Source organism: Ischnura elegans, chromosome 12, assembly GCF_921293095.1.
Source record: "Ischnura elegans chromosome 12, ioIscEleg1.1, whole genome shotgun sequence".
NCBI lineage: Eukaryota > Metazoa > Arthropoda > Insecta > Odonata > Coenagrionidae > Ischnura > Ischnura elegans.
In genome coordinates, this window is record NC_060257.1 from 58,284,851 (window position 1) to 58,301,057 (window position 16,207).

Consider the following 16,207-nt stretch of genomic DNA (forward strand, 5'->3'; position numbering starts at 1 on the left):
CCCGGTGAATGCTCCCGTAACGAATAGTAGTGTTAGGCTTAAACTTCTTCCACCTTTTGGGATTAGGAGTATGAAAGTATTAAGAATGTTTCAGGAGGAATCTGCAATACTTCAGGAGGTGGTAGGGGAGACAATTTTAAGCATTTGTTTGCCCTATTAACATGGAGTCGCAACTCCTTATTTACAGTTCAATGGCAACGCAAGCATTTTTTTAATACACTCTGCTGTTACCATGAAAACGGTTTGTCTTTGGTATCCAATCTTTTCGATATTTTATTTAATATTCTGAAATATTGGGGGTGTTTAAATGATTAAGGTCGGACGAAAATCTACGATTATATTTAACCGAAACAATCTTGCTTAAAATTGAGCTTAATTGAATGAGAGCTTTGAGCTAGCATCAATTATCCAGTTATGTTTATGTGTTTTGAGAAAAAAAATATGTTATGCTCGTTATGTGGTAGCAATCCTGAGAGAAATAAAAGTTTGGCTCGTAACCAGACTAACAATAAAGTAAATTAATTAAACCGGAAAGTAAACAGGAATATCAATGAGTTAATCATTAAAAAATAAAGTTATCAACAAATGAATGCTGTTATTGAATTCAAATCACGTGCGATAGTTCACTGCTCGTTATCGACTGACAACTACAAAAAGTAGGGTTTCCGAGATGTATTTTCTGTACATTTCATTTGAATCGGCATTTTTAGCTGGTTCTAGTAGTCGTACTACTTATCGAAGCATAGGAAAAATGTTGATTAATGGGAGAATATAAATGTAATTTTTCCAAAAATCAGCTTAATGTTAGTTACACCGCGAGGAAATTAAATTTTTAGGCGCTTCAACGCGTTACCTATCTAGTATTACGCGTAAAACTCCAACAATTGAAGTTAAACAAAGTGAATTACAAGAAAATGGTGCTACAAGCAACTCAAACAGGCATGAAAAGTTACTTAACTTACCTGGAAAACTTGAAACTTAAAAGTTACTTAAGTGTTAACTTTCATGGAATACTTGAATTACATTCAAAACTTGATTGATGGTCCATTTTTTTAAATACCATACGCGAAAAGTATTTGTTTTGAGTCGCGCAGTTGCATTTCTTTGCATTCTTTAAGTTTATGTTCCCCGGTGAATGCCAGTGTAGTGAATGGAAGTTTTAGGCAAAACTTTTTTTTTTCATGTCATAAAATTCTTTCTCCCTTAGCGAAATATTGACTTCGCAGCTTTAGGGGTTTTTTAAGAAAAAAATTAGTGTGAACTGAACGTCATCTATCATTTTGCTGAAGGACTAACAGCTGCCACGCTCACTGTATTGAAATAGACTTCAGCTTTTCCTCAGCCGCATCTATGTCTTTTGCGGAGCTTGCTTTTACGTTACATATTTCTCATATCAAAAATCTGCTGTATTTTTTATGGACGAAACGCCGCCATTGGCGTATAGGTGCTAGAATCTCACTTAAAGTGCTACTTAACGATAATTTAACGCTAATTTTAAAAGTTGATCTTCAAAAACTAATAAGTGCAAAATTATGATCGAATGACGAGTGCAGATAATATCCTAGTCCAAAGTACTGCATGCAATAATTAAATTTGTACGCAGTCACAGTGTGAGCATATGCAACCCGCGTGCCACCCAAAATGTCTGCGTGGGTTGGCGCGCGCTCACACTTGGTGCGATATCCCGGGAACCAAAGGGCAGAAATGAAAGATATTTGAGGTGATGCGCTAAAGATGTTTAACGAGTCGTCCAAAAAAAAGAAAAGTGATAGAATTATCCGAGAGTGACATCGTCTTCGGTTATGTCCGAAAAACACCCAAAAAGACCAACATTTCCAAACTTTAAGTGCGATGCGGCACGGTTTCCCGGTATCCGATTGCAAAAATAATTTTCACCGTTTATTTTCTTACCAAATGGGGCAAAACTGGGGGCGTCCCAAAAGAAACTCGAAATTTTTTTTTTAAGGACCACCCTAATCACGGGTGAAATTCGCGTTGAAAAAATCGTATGGTTTAGCCTGGATTTGAACCCGGATCTTTTGATTGTTGTTCGGGTATGCTGCTAGTTACAACACCAGGCCATTTTCTTTCAAGGCGAACCTCAGACTGAGATCTCGTCATAATCTGAATCACAATCTGAGAATCGCCTTGGAAGAAAATGGCTCGAATCCCTGCTAAGCGAAATGATATTTTCAAGGAAAATTTCAACCTTGGTGATTATATCCTAGCGCTGAGTACATTCTTGGACATTCACGATCTTATTTCCAGAAGACTCGTCGTCGACTTACTTTCAGTGTCGGCTTAGCGGCGGCACACTCCAGGTAGCACCTTTTCAAAACAATGGAACGAATTCTAAACAATATACCATATAGAAAGTATACTTAGATCGTACCCGTGCCTTATAGCTATTCTCCTTGCTTTATCTTCACCTGCGCCTTATGCCTCGTTCAGATTGCGATTGTTCCAGCATTCGTTGGAACTGTCGTGCATTCTCACGACGATGGTTAAAACCTGTGCTGTCCTCTGGAGGTGATATATAAAGTGAAAGAGAAATTGACGGTTATCAAAGCTGTTGAGGTATTCAGGGTCAGGATATTCCTTCCTAGGTCCTTTTCCGGTCTCCCAGCGCCTAACCATCGTTAAGTGGCAACGTTCGGAACTACGTGAACTATTGTCAGGACATGCATTCACAGGGCTATGCCTCATTCACATTACGATTGTTCCAGCGATTGTCGGAACTATCGTGCAATCACACGACGCGTCGCGACGATTGTTAAAACCTGTGCTGCCCTCTAGTGCTGACATCTAAAGTGAATGGGAAATTGACGGTTAGCAAAGCTGTTGAGGTATGCAGAGACACGATATTACTGTGTTCAACGTGTATTTACCGAATAATTTTTCTTCCGCCCATATTCTTCCTTCCTAGGACAAATCCATGCAAAAAATAGAGCTTCACGAGCTTTTCGTCTTTCTCTTGTCGCTTCCGTTTCCGGTCTCCCAGCGCCTAACCATCGTAAAGTGGCAACGTTCGGAACTACGTCAACTATTGTCAGGACATGCATTCACACGGTTAGTTCGGCCAACAATCGTTGGGAACGATCGCTCGGACAATCGTAATGTGAACGAGGCATGGTGGAAAAATATCGGTCGAACTCGATTTTTGATCGAAATGAAAAGAATTTTCAACAACAATCCAAATCTGAACCAAAAGGTCGATTAATATAAAAATTCGACGGTTCTTTTTTTAAGAAATTTTTTTTTATAAAATATGTTTATTATTCTTTCGAAAAACCCGGATCAATTTGTCCATCAGGGACGCAAGTGGCGACTTTTGTAAACCCATTCAAATGCGCCTTGTGTGACAACATATTTAGAGGCCGACTTGAGGATCCTGTGGTTACAATGCTGATATTACTATTGACAGCCGCTACCGCGTGGTGAATTTCTGCTATTCATGGTGTTGGTGAGCATGGCTGGGCCATTATGACGCGAGAGGTGGATCCAATCTTGTTAATGGAAACCCTAGGGTGAAACCCCTTTTCCCTAACTGTGCTGCACATATGTTGTGGTGTAGGGCTTCCCTTTGGGTTTCTCCTTAGAGAAGGCATTGACCGAAATAGCCTGGAGGACTAGGTTTAAATCCTCTCTGTGTGCCCTGAAAACGCTTTTCCCACCCTGCAATGGTGTGGGCTCTTTGACACAGTGGAACTACCGATCACCCCTCCTCAGTTCGCCTGTTGGAACAATGGGTTTGATTACAAAATCGATTCAGTCATTAAAAATGCTCAATTCATTGATACCTTTCTGGGATTAATCAAACACTATGTGGGAAGGTAATTTTAAAAACCATGGAGGAGGGTATAATTTTGGTAAGTACAGGGTTATCATAAAAGGATGGTGCGGTTTTGAACATGGCTTAAATGATAACAGAATTGCTTACAGTTTATTTTTTTTTCATTTTTGGAATCTTTCATCTCAAAATTTTTTTTTCATTTTTAAGAAATTTCAATATTTGAGCTCTTAATTGCTCAAGAAGGGAGAAACCTAGTGTCGACATTAAGACTACTCATTTTGAAAGGTGCCAAGGGGAACACGGCTTAACGTCCCATGCGACGGACTGAGTGCTTCACTTGAAGTGCCCTCCGCAAGGCACTCAAGCAGGGATCGGACAGACTCAGAAACATCTCTGCCAGCTTATCCTTATTATCTTCCTATGAGTTATTGTAACCACACCATTCAGTTATGAGAACCATGTATAATATTATGTGATTTCAAATATTGCCATTCCACTCCAATGATCAATGAAAATCGCTCCTGTTTTTATTTACTCTGGGATCCTAACTACAATAATAGACGATCACTGTTAGCACTTTTGCATCTGTCACTATTAACATCAGCCCATGCCTTCAAATTTTCAGCGTAGAGAAAGTATAGGTACGTGCTGAGGTTATTGGCATCCGGATCGGTTCTGTTAGTAAGTTTATTTGTGTGAAACGTTAACCAGCCAGCACTATGCCAGTATTGCTACGTTAGCCGAATATCAATAGCATCATGGTGGAAAAATGTGGAAGGAGAAGTTTATGAGCAAAAAAAGTGCGGCATTTATAATTGTATTAATCATTGTGAGACAAATGCTCTCTCTATAGAGACGTGTATGTAAACTATGTATGTAGAGACATGTATAGAGACAAATGTATACATGGGTTCCTCAAATCCCCTAATTTTAGACAGAAGTGGGGGCACATATTGAGAATGGGTAAGAGTTAGCTAGCTTAAGAAAAAATTTGCATGGGCTATATTGAAATATGTGAAGGGCATGACAACGTCAATGTATTTTCAATGCCTACTTAAAGCTGTTCACATAAGTATGGGAGTGACAGAGGAAGGGATGCAGACAGAAGGAAGGTTGGTCAAATATGTTATAACTATCAATGAATATTCAGCTATCCAATAAGCCAGGAAAGTTAGGGTTGGGGAAATAATTAGAATCATGACAACTGAGAATAATGTGAAGTGGCTAGGAGCAAGAAATAACTCGTAGTGGTATTCCAAACCTGGCATTTAAATTATGGTGATGCACCATGAATGCCAAGCATCTGTACATTTAATGTAGGCTGAGTAGCAGAACTTGTGTATGAAGTTTTAACGTTTTATTCCAACATTGATAGCAAGATAGCCTGACATAGGGAAAAAAGCACAACAGGAGAAACAGGACAAAGGGAGGTTGTTAATTATTAAGTCATTGAGGGTTTCTGAGTGGGAAGTGATAGAGGTTGGATCTCTGTATACGATATCAAGTGATATAGGTTGGATTGTACTCTTATTTATTTATTTGGTGGGAGCTATTTTATGTTTAGCATGAATTTCACTGGTTCTTCCAATTGTCTCTTGTAGGAGGTTAAAGGTGGTCGCTCCTTTGTAAAGCTGGGCTTCTGTGACCTCAACTTAGCTGAGACTGCTGGTTCTGGGCAGACTCAGCGAGGGTGCCTTTTGGAGGGCTATGACACTAGGCATCGCCAGGACAATTCTGTGCTGCGTGTCTCTCTTAGAATGAGTATGCTGTCGGGTGATGTCCTTTTTAAAGTGTAAGTATCGTTCAACATTCATTTTCACGAGTGAAGAAGTGTGCTCTCATTCATAGCCTAATACACTTAAAAATTTCATATTGCATTAATCATACGAATAACTCTAAAATTCTATTTAGCCTCCCTCTTTTGTTTATGCTGAATGTCCAAATTTTAATTTCAGGTTTAAAACAATTTGTAGTCTTAGAATAGTGTTTGAAACGTCTCCAGTCTCAACCAATTAAAATAATATTGTAATTGACATATGAATGAGATCTGAGTGAGACAAAATTATAACTTAGTGCTGTGCTGTTACTTAAAAATGCTAAATATCTCGATATAATAAGCATGGTATCATATGTATTGGTATATGATATTAATGACATTTATCATGTTAGGAAAATTTCAATTTCATCCATTTTGAAATTAGTGATTTATTGAAGAGTTTTCAAAGAAAATCTTTAAAAGTATTGATTATTGAACTGTAAACCTGTCCTACTATCAACTAAATGATCGGTACTAAATTTGCTTCGCAGACATTAGGTGAGTGATGTGATAACTGAGGTACTGGAAATTAAACGTGAACTTTTCAACAGATATTCGTAGCTTCATATTAAAGTGGTTGTAAACAGATTAACTCCTTATCTACTCCTGATTCTACAATTAATAGTTTTTGTATCTAGTAAATGATTATGGTTGCAACATCAAAAATGAGTAGTCAAGATTTTTTTGCCAAAATTCATCTTTCGCTTCTATCTACCAAATTCTTTCAATGAATTACAATAGGGTAGTTTCCTTCATCAAAGAAAACGAAAGTCATTGATTGCGATTCGTTACCCACCATTAGTGTATTCATAATATACAAATTATTTAGTTATAGAAATACCGGTTTAGACGAATGGCAATGGTCCATTTTTATCCTCATTTTAAAAGGGCCAGATTGGCGCCCATGCGATGCCACTCCAGGTGACCTCACAGGGACCTAGTTTCTATACGAGAAGATAGGAGTTATACATCGTCTGAGGTTACCAATGCAGCATGAGGCGCAGAGCTCAGGAAAACATGTCTTAATAATCACTTATTAAAACTGGCTAAGGTCGGAAAGTTTTCTTCATTTGATAAGGTATTAATAATCCTTCTTTAAGCCAAGCACTACCAGCCAGCAGGGTACTCAGCTACCCGCTAGCAGCCTGCGTCGTATCAGCGCTCAACTCGCCTCAAGGTCACCTCACAGGGCGGCAGCGGGAATCAGAAATATGCCACACGGAGAGATTTCCCAGCATTTACTCATAAAAATTCATTATAACTCATACAAATTAATTGGTGCGAAACTTTCATACTTACGCGTCGCGTTTTCGCACGCTTGAAAATTTTCACTTTTCATTTAATCGCGAAAAATAGATATCGTCATGTAAAAATCCAAATGCGTGAAATACGTACTCCAGGAGTAATAATCTTTCTATTTAGGCAATAAAAAAATAATAGGAAACCACCCTTTTCCAGTCCTGAGTGTCTGATCCCATTTCATGGAGTGAATAATCAAATTTTGATTAATATATTTTGCATTGAAAAATAAATTTTGCCTCTATTAATTCTTGCTTTCTGCTATTTTATTGATTTCTTTAATTTCAGGCCTTCACCATCTCTAAAGCACAAGCAACTTGCCATTCCTACTCCCGAAGAATCCGAAGATGCCCCCGTGGTTGGACTGGTAGGGGGCGTGGCTGGTGGGCCTGGAGGCCCTGGTGTCGGAAGCCTTGGTGTAGGTGGTGGCTCCATTGCAGGCTCCATAGCAAGTGGTAGCTCAGGATTTGGTAGCTTACCCAAGAAAAGAACACCACTTTTATCTTCAGGTACGTCAATATATTTTGGCAAGGGGCTGACCATTTTTTAACCCATTGGCATCCATCCCCTGGGCTTTTAAATCAACTGACTTTTGAAGAATTTGAACACATTTGTAGTATTAGTTTCAATGAGACATTTAATAGTGTTTGTTGACCGATTTTGACCAAATTTTAATATGTTGTTTAGAGTTAGCTGCTCTTACATTTGGTTGAAGGATAAATATTTCTTAGTGATTTACTATGGAAAAATTTTTCTAAATAGCCACCAGATGGCAGCTACTATCAGGTACACTATCTTGCCAAAAGCTTACAAAAAATCTTGTAAGATAGCAGCAGGATCAACTGATAGATATCACTATGCATTCTGCGTACCGGTTCGGTTGTGGTGCTTCAGGCCGCATACCAGTACGCTTGTGGATGCAGCCAACCTTCAAGATGAATTACGAACAGACCTATGAACTTAGTGGTAAAGAAAAATATTTATTGAATATACAGGGTCTTTCAGGAGGTTGTAAAGGAGACAATTAAGCATTTTTAGTCCATAAACATGGGTTTGCTACTCCTTACGCCTATGTCAACGCAAACATTTTTATGGATGCACTTTGCAATTACAATGAAAATAGTTTTTCTTGGGTATCCAGGCTTTTCAAAATTTTATTTAATACTCTAGATTTTTAAGAACATTAAAATGTTAAGGTTGAACGAAAATGTGAGATTATAATCGTCTCAAACAAATTGTTGAGCTTAATGAAAGAAGCGCTTTTAGCAAGTATCGGCACAATACAATTGTGCAGTCTCTCCCATTTTGAGAAAACGTGCGTAAGGATAAAAATTATTGGGATGAAAAACGTATCGAAATTAATTGACAACTATTTCAGAATTTCCTACCAATAGGGAAGTACACTAGTGTTTCAAATGCACCAAACACATTTTTTAAATTAGAGTTTAGAATAACATAATGTCGTAAAACCACAGTTTAAATCCTAATAGTGAATACTTGATTCGAGATAACTGTCCGAAATATGGAAAAATTCAAAGGCCGCTAAAACGGGTGTCCATGTTGAATATTGGCCGTGACGTCACAAGGCAGTAGCAGAGGGCAGCTTATACGCCATTTAGTTCTACCACTATTATTGCATAGAAAACTTACTGAATTTGAGGGTATCTGTTTTTTGCTGTCATAAAATATCTTCAGAATATATATGTGGTTGCTTCTCTTTTGAGTACATGACTTCATCATTGCATATTAATATTCATTTACGTGTCAACTTCAATTTTGGAAAGAGTAGTGCGAATAGCACATTGAATCTTTAATAAATAGATGATGGTATTTATTTTTCGCTGGGTATATTTTGGCACAATGCCGTTTATCATGCCAGAACTTTTTTTGTAAGAACTGAGTCAAACTAATAAACCTATTTCAGACGTTTGCTGCAAGACTTATTCGTTGCGTATGTGTTCACACTGGCCGGAACGTTCGCCCTTCGCAACTAGAATCATGGGATGTTAGCCTTATTTACGTGCTGGCTGGTTGTTGCAATAGTTCGCTGTCCAGGAGGGGTTCAAGAAAAGTTAATCTTGGTTGGGAGAAGGAAAATTCCAACGATTTATAAATGGTATACCAAACTTTGATGTATTTATGGTCACTGAATTTTTGAAAAAGGAGGACAGGTTCAACGCCCCATAGAAATGCGAGGCGTTAAGGCTTACAAGGGGAGACCACGTACCTTGCTCCGTCTTTTTCAATTAGGGCCTTAGTTAGGCTGTAATTAATTAATTTTCATGCGGTACTTTTCACAAGTCATATATAAATTTTTACCTATATAAAAAATCTATTAAAATATCTGGGTATCTAGGTACCTTTACGGAATGGGTCAGCTGGGGTAGTGGTAGCGTGTTCGACTCCCACCCTGAGGACCAGGGTTCAAGACTTCATCATGGCAGTATATTTCATTGCCTTCATTTTGATCATACGGCGTCAAGTTTATCATTAATTTTAATTGCAGCAATCAGAGACATGAGATAATTTTTTTATCATCATAATGGCGTTTAGGTATTTTAGCAGTGTCATTACAAATGCAGAGATGCGACGGCTACAAGGGTTGGTGTGCGCTAAAATGTTAATTTTTTCTTTGCTTATACTGACCAACTTCCACATTAAAAATGAAAACCACTCTTGCAAGAGCACATACCATTAAAGGCTCGCGGCAAGCAACAATATGCGTACAGACATAATTAATAAGAACACAACACGAATATAAAATGCCATATATCTCGAACACTTGTAATTCACATTACTCCAAAGGGAGTTTACTTACTTAGTACCTACCTCAGTACCTAGTACTCAGTACCCATCAGTTTACCTCGGTAGCAGTGCTAAAAGAACCATTCCGAAACATAATTTCAATTAACAAATAGGATGAAATAAAAGTTGATAACCCTGGACCGGGCGCGCTGGCGTATAAAATACGTCAATCTTTGAAAACCAAGGATTTCAACATTGTACGTACATTCTGGGCTAGAATAATCTCGTGTATTCCTACAATGTACTTTGACTGCCTATATTGCGAGTTTTCAAAGTTCGAGGTATTGTAGCTAATTTTTTAGATCAGCAAGATGAACCCGTCACCAGTGGAGTATAAATTACGCCGCGCGCCCTGCCGTGTACCTTCATATCTATATCACCTATAAATGTACTAATTTCAACAAATAAAGATTAACTTTAAAAATAATCGTTTGTTATCATATATGCACATATCATGGGAAAAGTACGCATTTAGCCCGGTCGTGTAACATAACAGTCGCACCATAATTCTTTAACCAAACTACTTTCAGTTTATACATTACATAGGTCTACGCGGAAGATGCTACATTTTGACTCAACACACTTTCTGATATGACTGAGGTACCTATTAAGTAAATTATTATAATATAAATATCAATTTGATCTTGCAATATCTTCAAATGATCTTCAAAACAGAATATTATCAATAGGAAAGAGTCAGGAGCAGCCTTGAACCATTTATTCCGTATGGCTTGTGCTTAAGGCACGGGAATGAATATCTTCTCCAGGCTTTTGTTTCGACGTCGAGATGAAATTTGGAACAAAAAATCATTTATGATTCTCTTTTGAATTCATGTTTTCCGTACTAGCCGACATTTTTAGGAAGCAAACTCCACCGATTCCCGGAAACTCTCGCCGCGCTAAAGAAGGCGACGGAATACCACGATACTCCACTGGTGACTACTGCCTTGTGACGTCACATCTCAATCAAGATGGAGACAATGTGTTTCAGCGCAACATGAAATTTTCCGACTTTCAAAACGTTTTAAAGTGCATACCCCAGATGCAGGAAATAAAAGTGACTATACTAATGTTTCTTTTTTAGGCTAAACTTTCAAATTCAGCAATAAAAAAAAATTAGTGCACTTCCCTATTAATTAAATTAATGCACTATTTGGGGGATCCCAATAAGATATAAAAAAAACGAATTTTCCCTTATACTTTGTGACCACTATACTACACACTGTCATTGGTAGAGATTAAAATGTATTGACCTCATACATTTCTTTACAATTACCCTTTTCATCCTTTAGATCTGGTCAGCGGCACTGGCTTGGATCCTTCCGAGCTCACCCTCCCAACTGTAGCATTGTTGCCAGATCCCAGCGCAGACTACTGCCCCTGCATGGGGACCGAGGAGGGTGACAGTTCTACGCCAATGCCACTGTCTCTTGGTGGTCCCGGCGTTCACAGCGGATCCATTGCCATGCACCAGCGGTGCTGTGAAGTGGTTGCGGGAGCCAACGGTGCCACGAACGGCGGAGGCCATTCCCGGAACTCATCCAACACGAGTCAGATGAGTCGAGCGTCGGGATATGGCTCGCTAAACTCCCAGTCTCAGCAGCATTCGAGGCAGAGCTCTTCCGGAGATTCTGGTCACATCAGGTATGTAATCCTCTGAAGCCGCTAGCAATTTGTGTAGTGGCTTCACTCATGTTTTTATACTCTATATTATTTTATAGAATCACTTTTAATATATTAGACTCATCTCAACTGGAGGTGTTTTTTTCTTCTTTTGTCAATGAAATTAATGTATTTTATGCCATCTTGGACGATGAATACCTACCGTATATGTCTGAATATAGTCCCCCCTATTTTCCAAAAATTCCCATGGTAAAAGTAAAGTGGGGGGACTATATTCAAACGCATTTTTATTTCTTTTCCCAAAACTGAAGCCTCAAAATTTGGGGGGGGACTATATTCGGAGAAATACGGTATTTCTGTGGATATTTCAAACCTATTTTTTAAATGCAACCCTTACACCTAAGTTTTAATTACGACATTTACTTATCAAGCCTCACTTGAAGTCTTTTTGTAATGATTCTGTCACAAAGCTGAGTAAAAATGTTTTCCTCACAATCACCTTAATACCAGTAATTTAAAAAATTTGATTGAGAGCTTTCAGTGAGATTCCAAGACATGCGACCATTTTGAAAACTGTAAGTCTTTGGAGGTTATATTACTGTCCAGGAAGGATAGAATTTTGTCTGCATTTTTTGTAAAATGCTTTCATTGCTATGACTAGACATAAGAGGTGATGAACAATTTCTATACAACTATTTTTTTTATTTTTTGGCACAAATTTGTTAATATTGCTTTTGCACATAACATATTTTGCATGTTACTAAATTTTTATGGCTGTTTTCTATTTTGGTATCATTTATTTCTCAATTAGTATTCGTAAGTTTTTTGTACATGTGATCTGATGTAAGGTTTGAGGCAAGTTATGAGCTACCATCGACGATTAATATTTCTGTCTTGCGTTGTTAATTAAGTGCCACTCTTAAATGAATTAACTTAAAATATTGAATTATATTTTAAACATACTCTAACCAGTTGATTTTTTGAAAATTCTGTGCATTTGAATGAAAATGCTTTTATTAAAAGTAAATATTTAATGTTCTAACTTTCAAATTTGCTCCTTGATCCCATCTTGTTTTGCCTCCTACCTTTCAATTACTCAGAGTGGTGATTCATAACTCTCACGTAGATGAAAACTTTTGATTTTGACAATATTCCCTCATAATTTCAGTCTTAAATTCCTTCATTTTCATGATTATGAACATTTAAACAATGCAATTTTGGGAGTTCTACAGAGTTTTTCTGTTTGGGCAGTTGTATTATACAAACAGGGCTTCAAATTCAGTTTCTGTACCCTACAAAGCGAGTGCACGTGATGTTAAGAACCACCACTCTTTTGATGAACTTCTTAATGCACATACTGGTCTTGATTTGGTGTATATGTGCAGTCTAGTAAAACTTTGTAAATATGTTTATTCAATGGATGAAACTTTTTACCTGAAACATTGAGTTGTTGTTGCAAGAATATAGGGTCTGTCTCAAAAGTTCCAGAAATGGATTACTGTAGTTGGCCTCGTTAGCTTCCGTGGCACAGATCATAATCAGGGTTCCCACTCAACCGTGAAAACCTTAAAACCGTGAATGAGCCGTGATTTTCGTCTACCGTGAAAAAACCTGAAACCTACAAACCTTAAAAAAATTCTCTCAAACTTGTAGAAAAAGAACTAAAATTGACAGATCAAAAGAAAAAAAAGATATTTTGATAAAAGATCATGTTTCAAGGCCGAGCCACATACAGACACTGTCCACACATTTATCTCCACACGTATATTCGAAGTGCAATTATTGGTCCTTGTGCCATGATGACACATTGATCTGGAGCCTGTGATTGGAAGACCGGCAAACAAAGTGTTCATTAACCCTGGTGAAAAATTAGACACTTCTTTACTTCCCTACCTCACTGCTCCCTCCATTTTGCCTCTCACAACCGTAAGCTTCACCTAAATTTTGATATCGATAGGTGACGTCATGAGAAATAATACTTTCATTGCTACGTTTGAATTCACGGCGCCTGTCATGGTTGATAAATTTTTTGTTAACGTGCGGGCGGTGATTGTTACGTCATCAATATTTCTGCCTAAAATGGCTTATCAACAGACCGTGACTTTTATAATTTAGTTAGAGTGGGAACCCTGATAATGTAAATAGCGATTGAAGTCCTCGACTAGAGCATCATTTGCGGTCTTCCTCTTGAAGAGGTTGAGTAAAGATCATATTAAATGCAAAGTTACTACCATACCTTGATGTAAAAAAATAGTGGACCAAAATTAGAGCATTTCTTATATAAACTTTTGAGGAGTGGTCTCACTTACTCAATGAAACTCGATGGTTGATATTGTGAGGAGAGAGTAAAGCTCACCTCAGACTAAGCCACAGACTCGTGGCTTTTACTCTAGAGAATCACATTATGTGCATTATCCGTCTTTGTTAAATGAATCTGGAGGGTTATCTACTTTTTTATTTATTTATTTATTTATCAAATTGTCCACATACAGCATAGTTTGCCATTTTATAGTGGCACAGTATAACAAACATAAAAAGCACAAACACAATCAAACATATTTAATTTAAATAAATAACAATACATTGAAGTAAGCTCTTTGACCTTAAGAGTTTCTATTAAGGTAGGAAAGAGCACGGTTTGTAAAGGAGTGGTTTGGAAAGGAGAACGGGTCAATGTGATCTGGAAGGGAATTTATGAGGGAAGAGAGGCGGAAGAGGATGGAACGTTTGGTTAGTGACAATCTGGGAATGGGCACATGGAGGAGCGAATGCGTTCGAGTGGGTCTGCATGGAACTTAAAAGGTTAGATTGGAGACTAGATCGGGACAGTCTATGGAAGAGTTTATGGAGTTCTATGGAAGGTCTATCTTTGGGAAGAAAGGACGATTTAAGATTTAAGACATTTTAAGGTGTGGAGTGGACTTCATTGCCACCAATACTACTGGGAGATATTTAGGGGATACATAAAATTTGTGTTTACAGATTTATACATTTGCACATTGATGATGAAGCCCATTTAGCATAGGGAATCAAGCAGAGGTGGATCCAGGATTTTTTTCTGGGGGTGCGCGGGGACTCAGTGGTCTGATAGGCAAATGATCTTCTCATACTTGAGATTAAAAACAGGATATGCTGTGCAAAATATTATCTTTATTTTAATATGAATGTTGTTAATATGAAATTCAATGGTTGAGGCTCCGTAATACAAAAAGAAAACAAACGTAATGATAATGGTATTAAAAATTTTGTCTACTTCTTAAGCATCTGGGGGGGGTCTTAACACGTTGTGTACGGATGGCGAGAATTCTCGTCAATTTTTTTCCCGAACGTTCCGGACTGATGATGAAGATTCTCGTCATTTAGGCATGTCAACCTAAACAATTTTAAAGTGTATACGATACGTAGTCGTTAGTACGTTTTCAGTTGTTGTTCGTAATTCATAATGAATAGATTCATCATAGCGTTTGATTGGGTAAAGTTATATTCTAAAAATTAGCTTTTTAACCATGTTTAAACCAAAGGCATGTTTCCAATCTCAACACCTCCACCCAGAATTTGCATTCCTAGGAATTTAAATACCCCAGTACGCAATGTGTTAAGAGTCTTTGAATGTGTGTAGGAATGAGGTTGTCGGAAGTTGGACTTCAGCAGGAATGTCTGTAATAATTTGCTCAGATTTATCAAGGGTTAGTACATTACCCTATGCAGAATTGGGAACAATGCTAGAGTACCCTCTCAGATTCTTAAAGCTCTGCCACTAATGATTTGTATACTTTTGAAACATGGAAAGAAGGAAAGCTTCATGGTGCATATGTTAAAATTGCCATAATTAATATCACCAAGGAAAAATATCAACCCTTTAGGTCTGTAGTGGTAGTAATGGCTATGGCAGAATAGCTTATTAACAAATGATAGCTTGTTTCTTTCTGATAGTGTTATTTTGCCTACATAGTGCTCCAATTTTTTGACTCTGTATGCATGAAAATTCTTTCAGACTGCTACTCATGTATTTTTTCAGGTGCTTTTGATTTTAACTGTAGATGCAAAGGAATTGTGTTCAACTTTTCCATTCTTCATCTCTGAATTTATTAGTTTTCTCTGTGGTGCGCTGGCTATTACATCTTTGTCCTCTTCACTTGATCTTTGAAGATGGCCAAAGGTGAAAATGCTACTCACTTTGAAAATATTGCTAATGCTATATTTTTTAAACTTAAGATGCCTGATTTACTGTTTATTTTTTTATTTGCATGGGTGTAATAGTTCTAACAGCATGTTTCTTTTTTCAAATTCTTTTATGACTCCCCCTTCCCATAACCTTATCTGTACACTTTGGGGTGCTTGTATTTCATACCACTGCCTTTATTGCCTCATAAATTTATTATTCATCGCATCAAAAACTTTCCTCCTATCATGACTCATCTCTGCCCTGCTATTTTAATTCGACATTCTCATCTTCTCTTTATAAATTTTCTTTCGATTCTGTTGTCTTAACCTCTTTGGGGTTGTGAATTTTTGTGTGATTGAATACATCTCGTCGTATTGATTGTCTTGCCACCATTGTTCATGTTGGTTCCTTTATCTACGTGGTGGCTCCTATTAATTTCTTATTTTCAACCATCGTATATTCTAATTTACTTCTGCCAAATAATAAATGTGTTTACTTTCAAATCAATAAAAAATATTTTAATCCTTTCCCATTCTCCCATAATCTTATTACAACTTCAAAAATTGCTCTCATTTTTCCCTTTGTGTACCATTCAACATCTCTATTTCTTCCTCATCAACATTTACATTTTTATAATTATTCCTGATGTTTAACTTCAATAAAATATTATTTCACCTTTTCTACTGCTTCTCCTCTTCTTACATGT

The 16,207-nt window shown here is 37.4% G+C and overlaps 1 protein-coding gene across 4 annotated transcripts in view; it reads left to right on the forward strand.

Moving 5' to 3' along the window:
• LOC124169819 (protein FAM102A) overlaps positions 1–16,207 on the forward strand; it is a 388,545-nt gene that overhangs the window by 357,816 nt on the left and 14,522 nt on the right. For all 4 annotated transcript variants that reach the window (XM_046548597.1, XM_046548598.1, XM_046548599.1 and 1 more), the window contains exons 4-6: positions 5,395–5,585; positions 7,197–7,417; positions 11,006–11,357. In XM_046548597.1, coding sequence (XP_046404553.1) covers positions 5,395–5,585; positions 7,197–7,417; positions 11,006–11,357 — 764 coding nt within the window. The remainder of the gene's footprint in view (positions 1–5,394; positions 5,586–7,196; positions 7,418–11,005; positions 11,358–16,207) is intronic.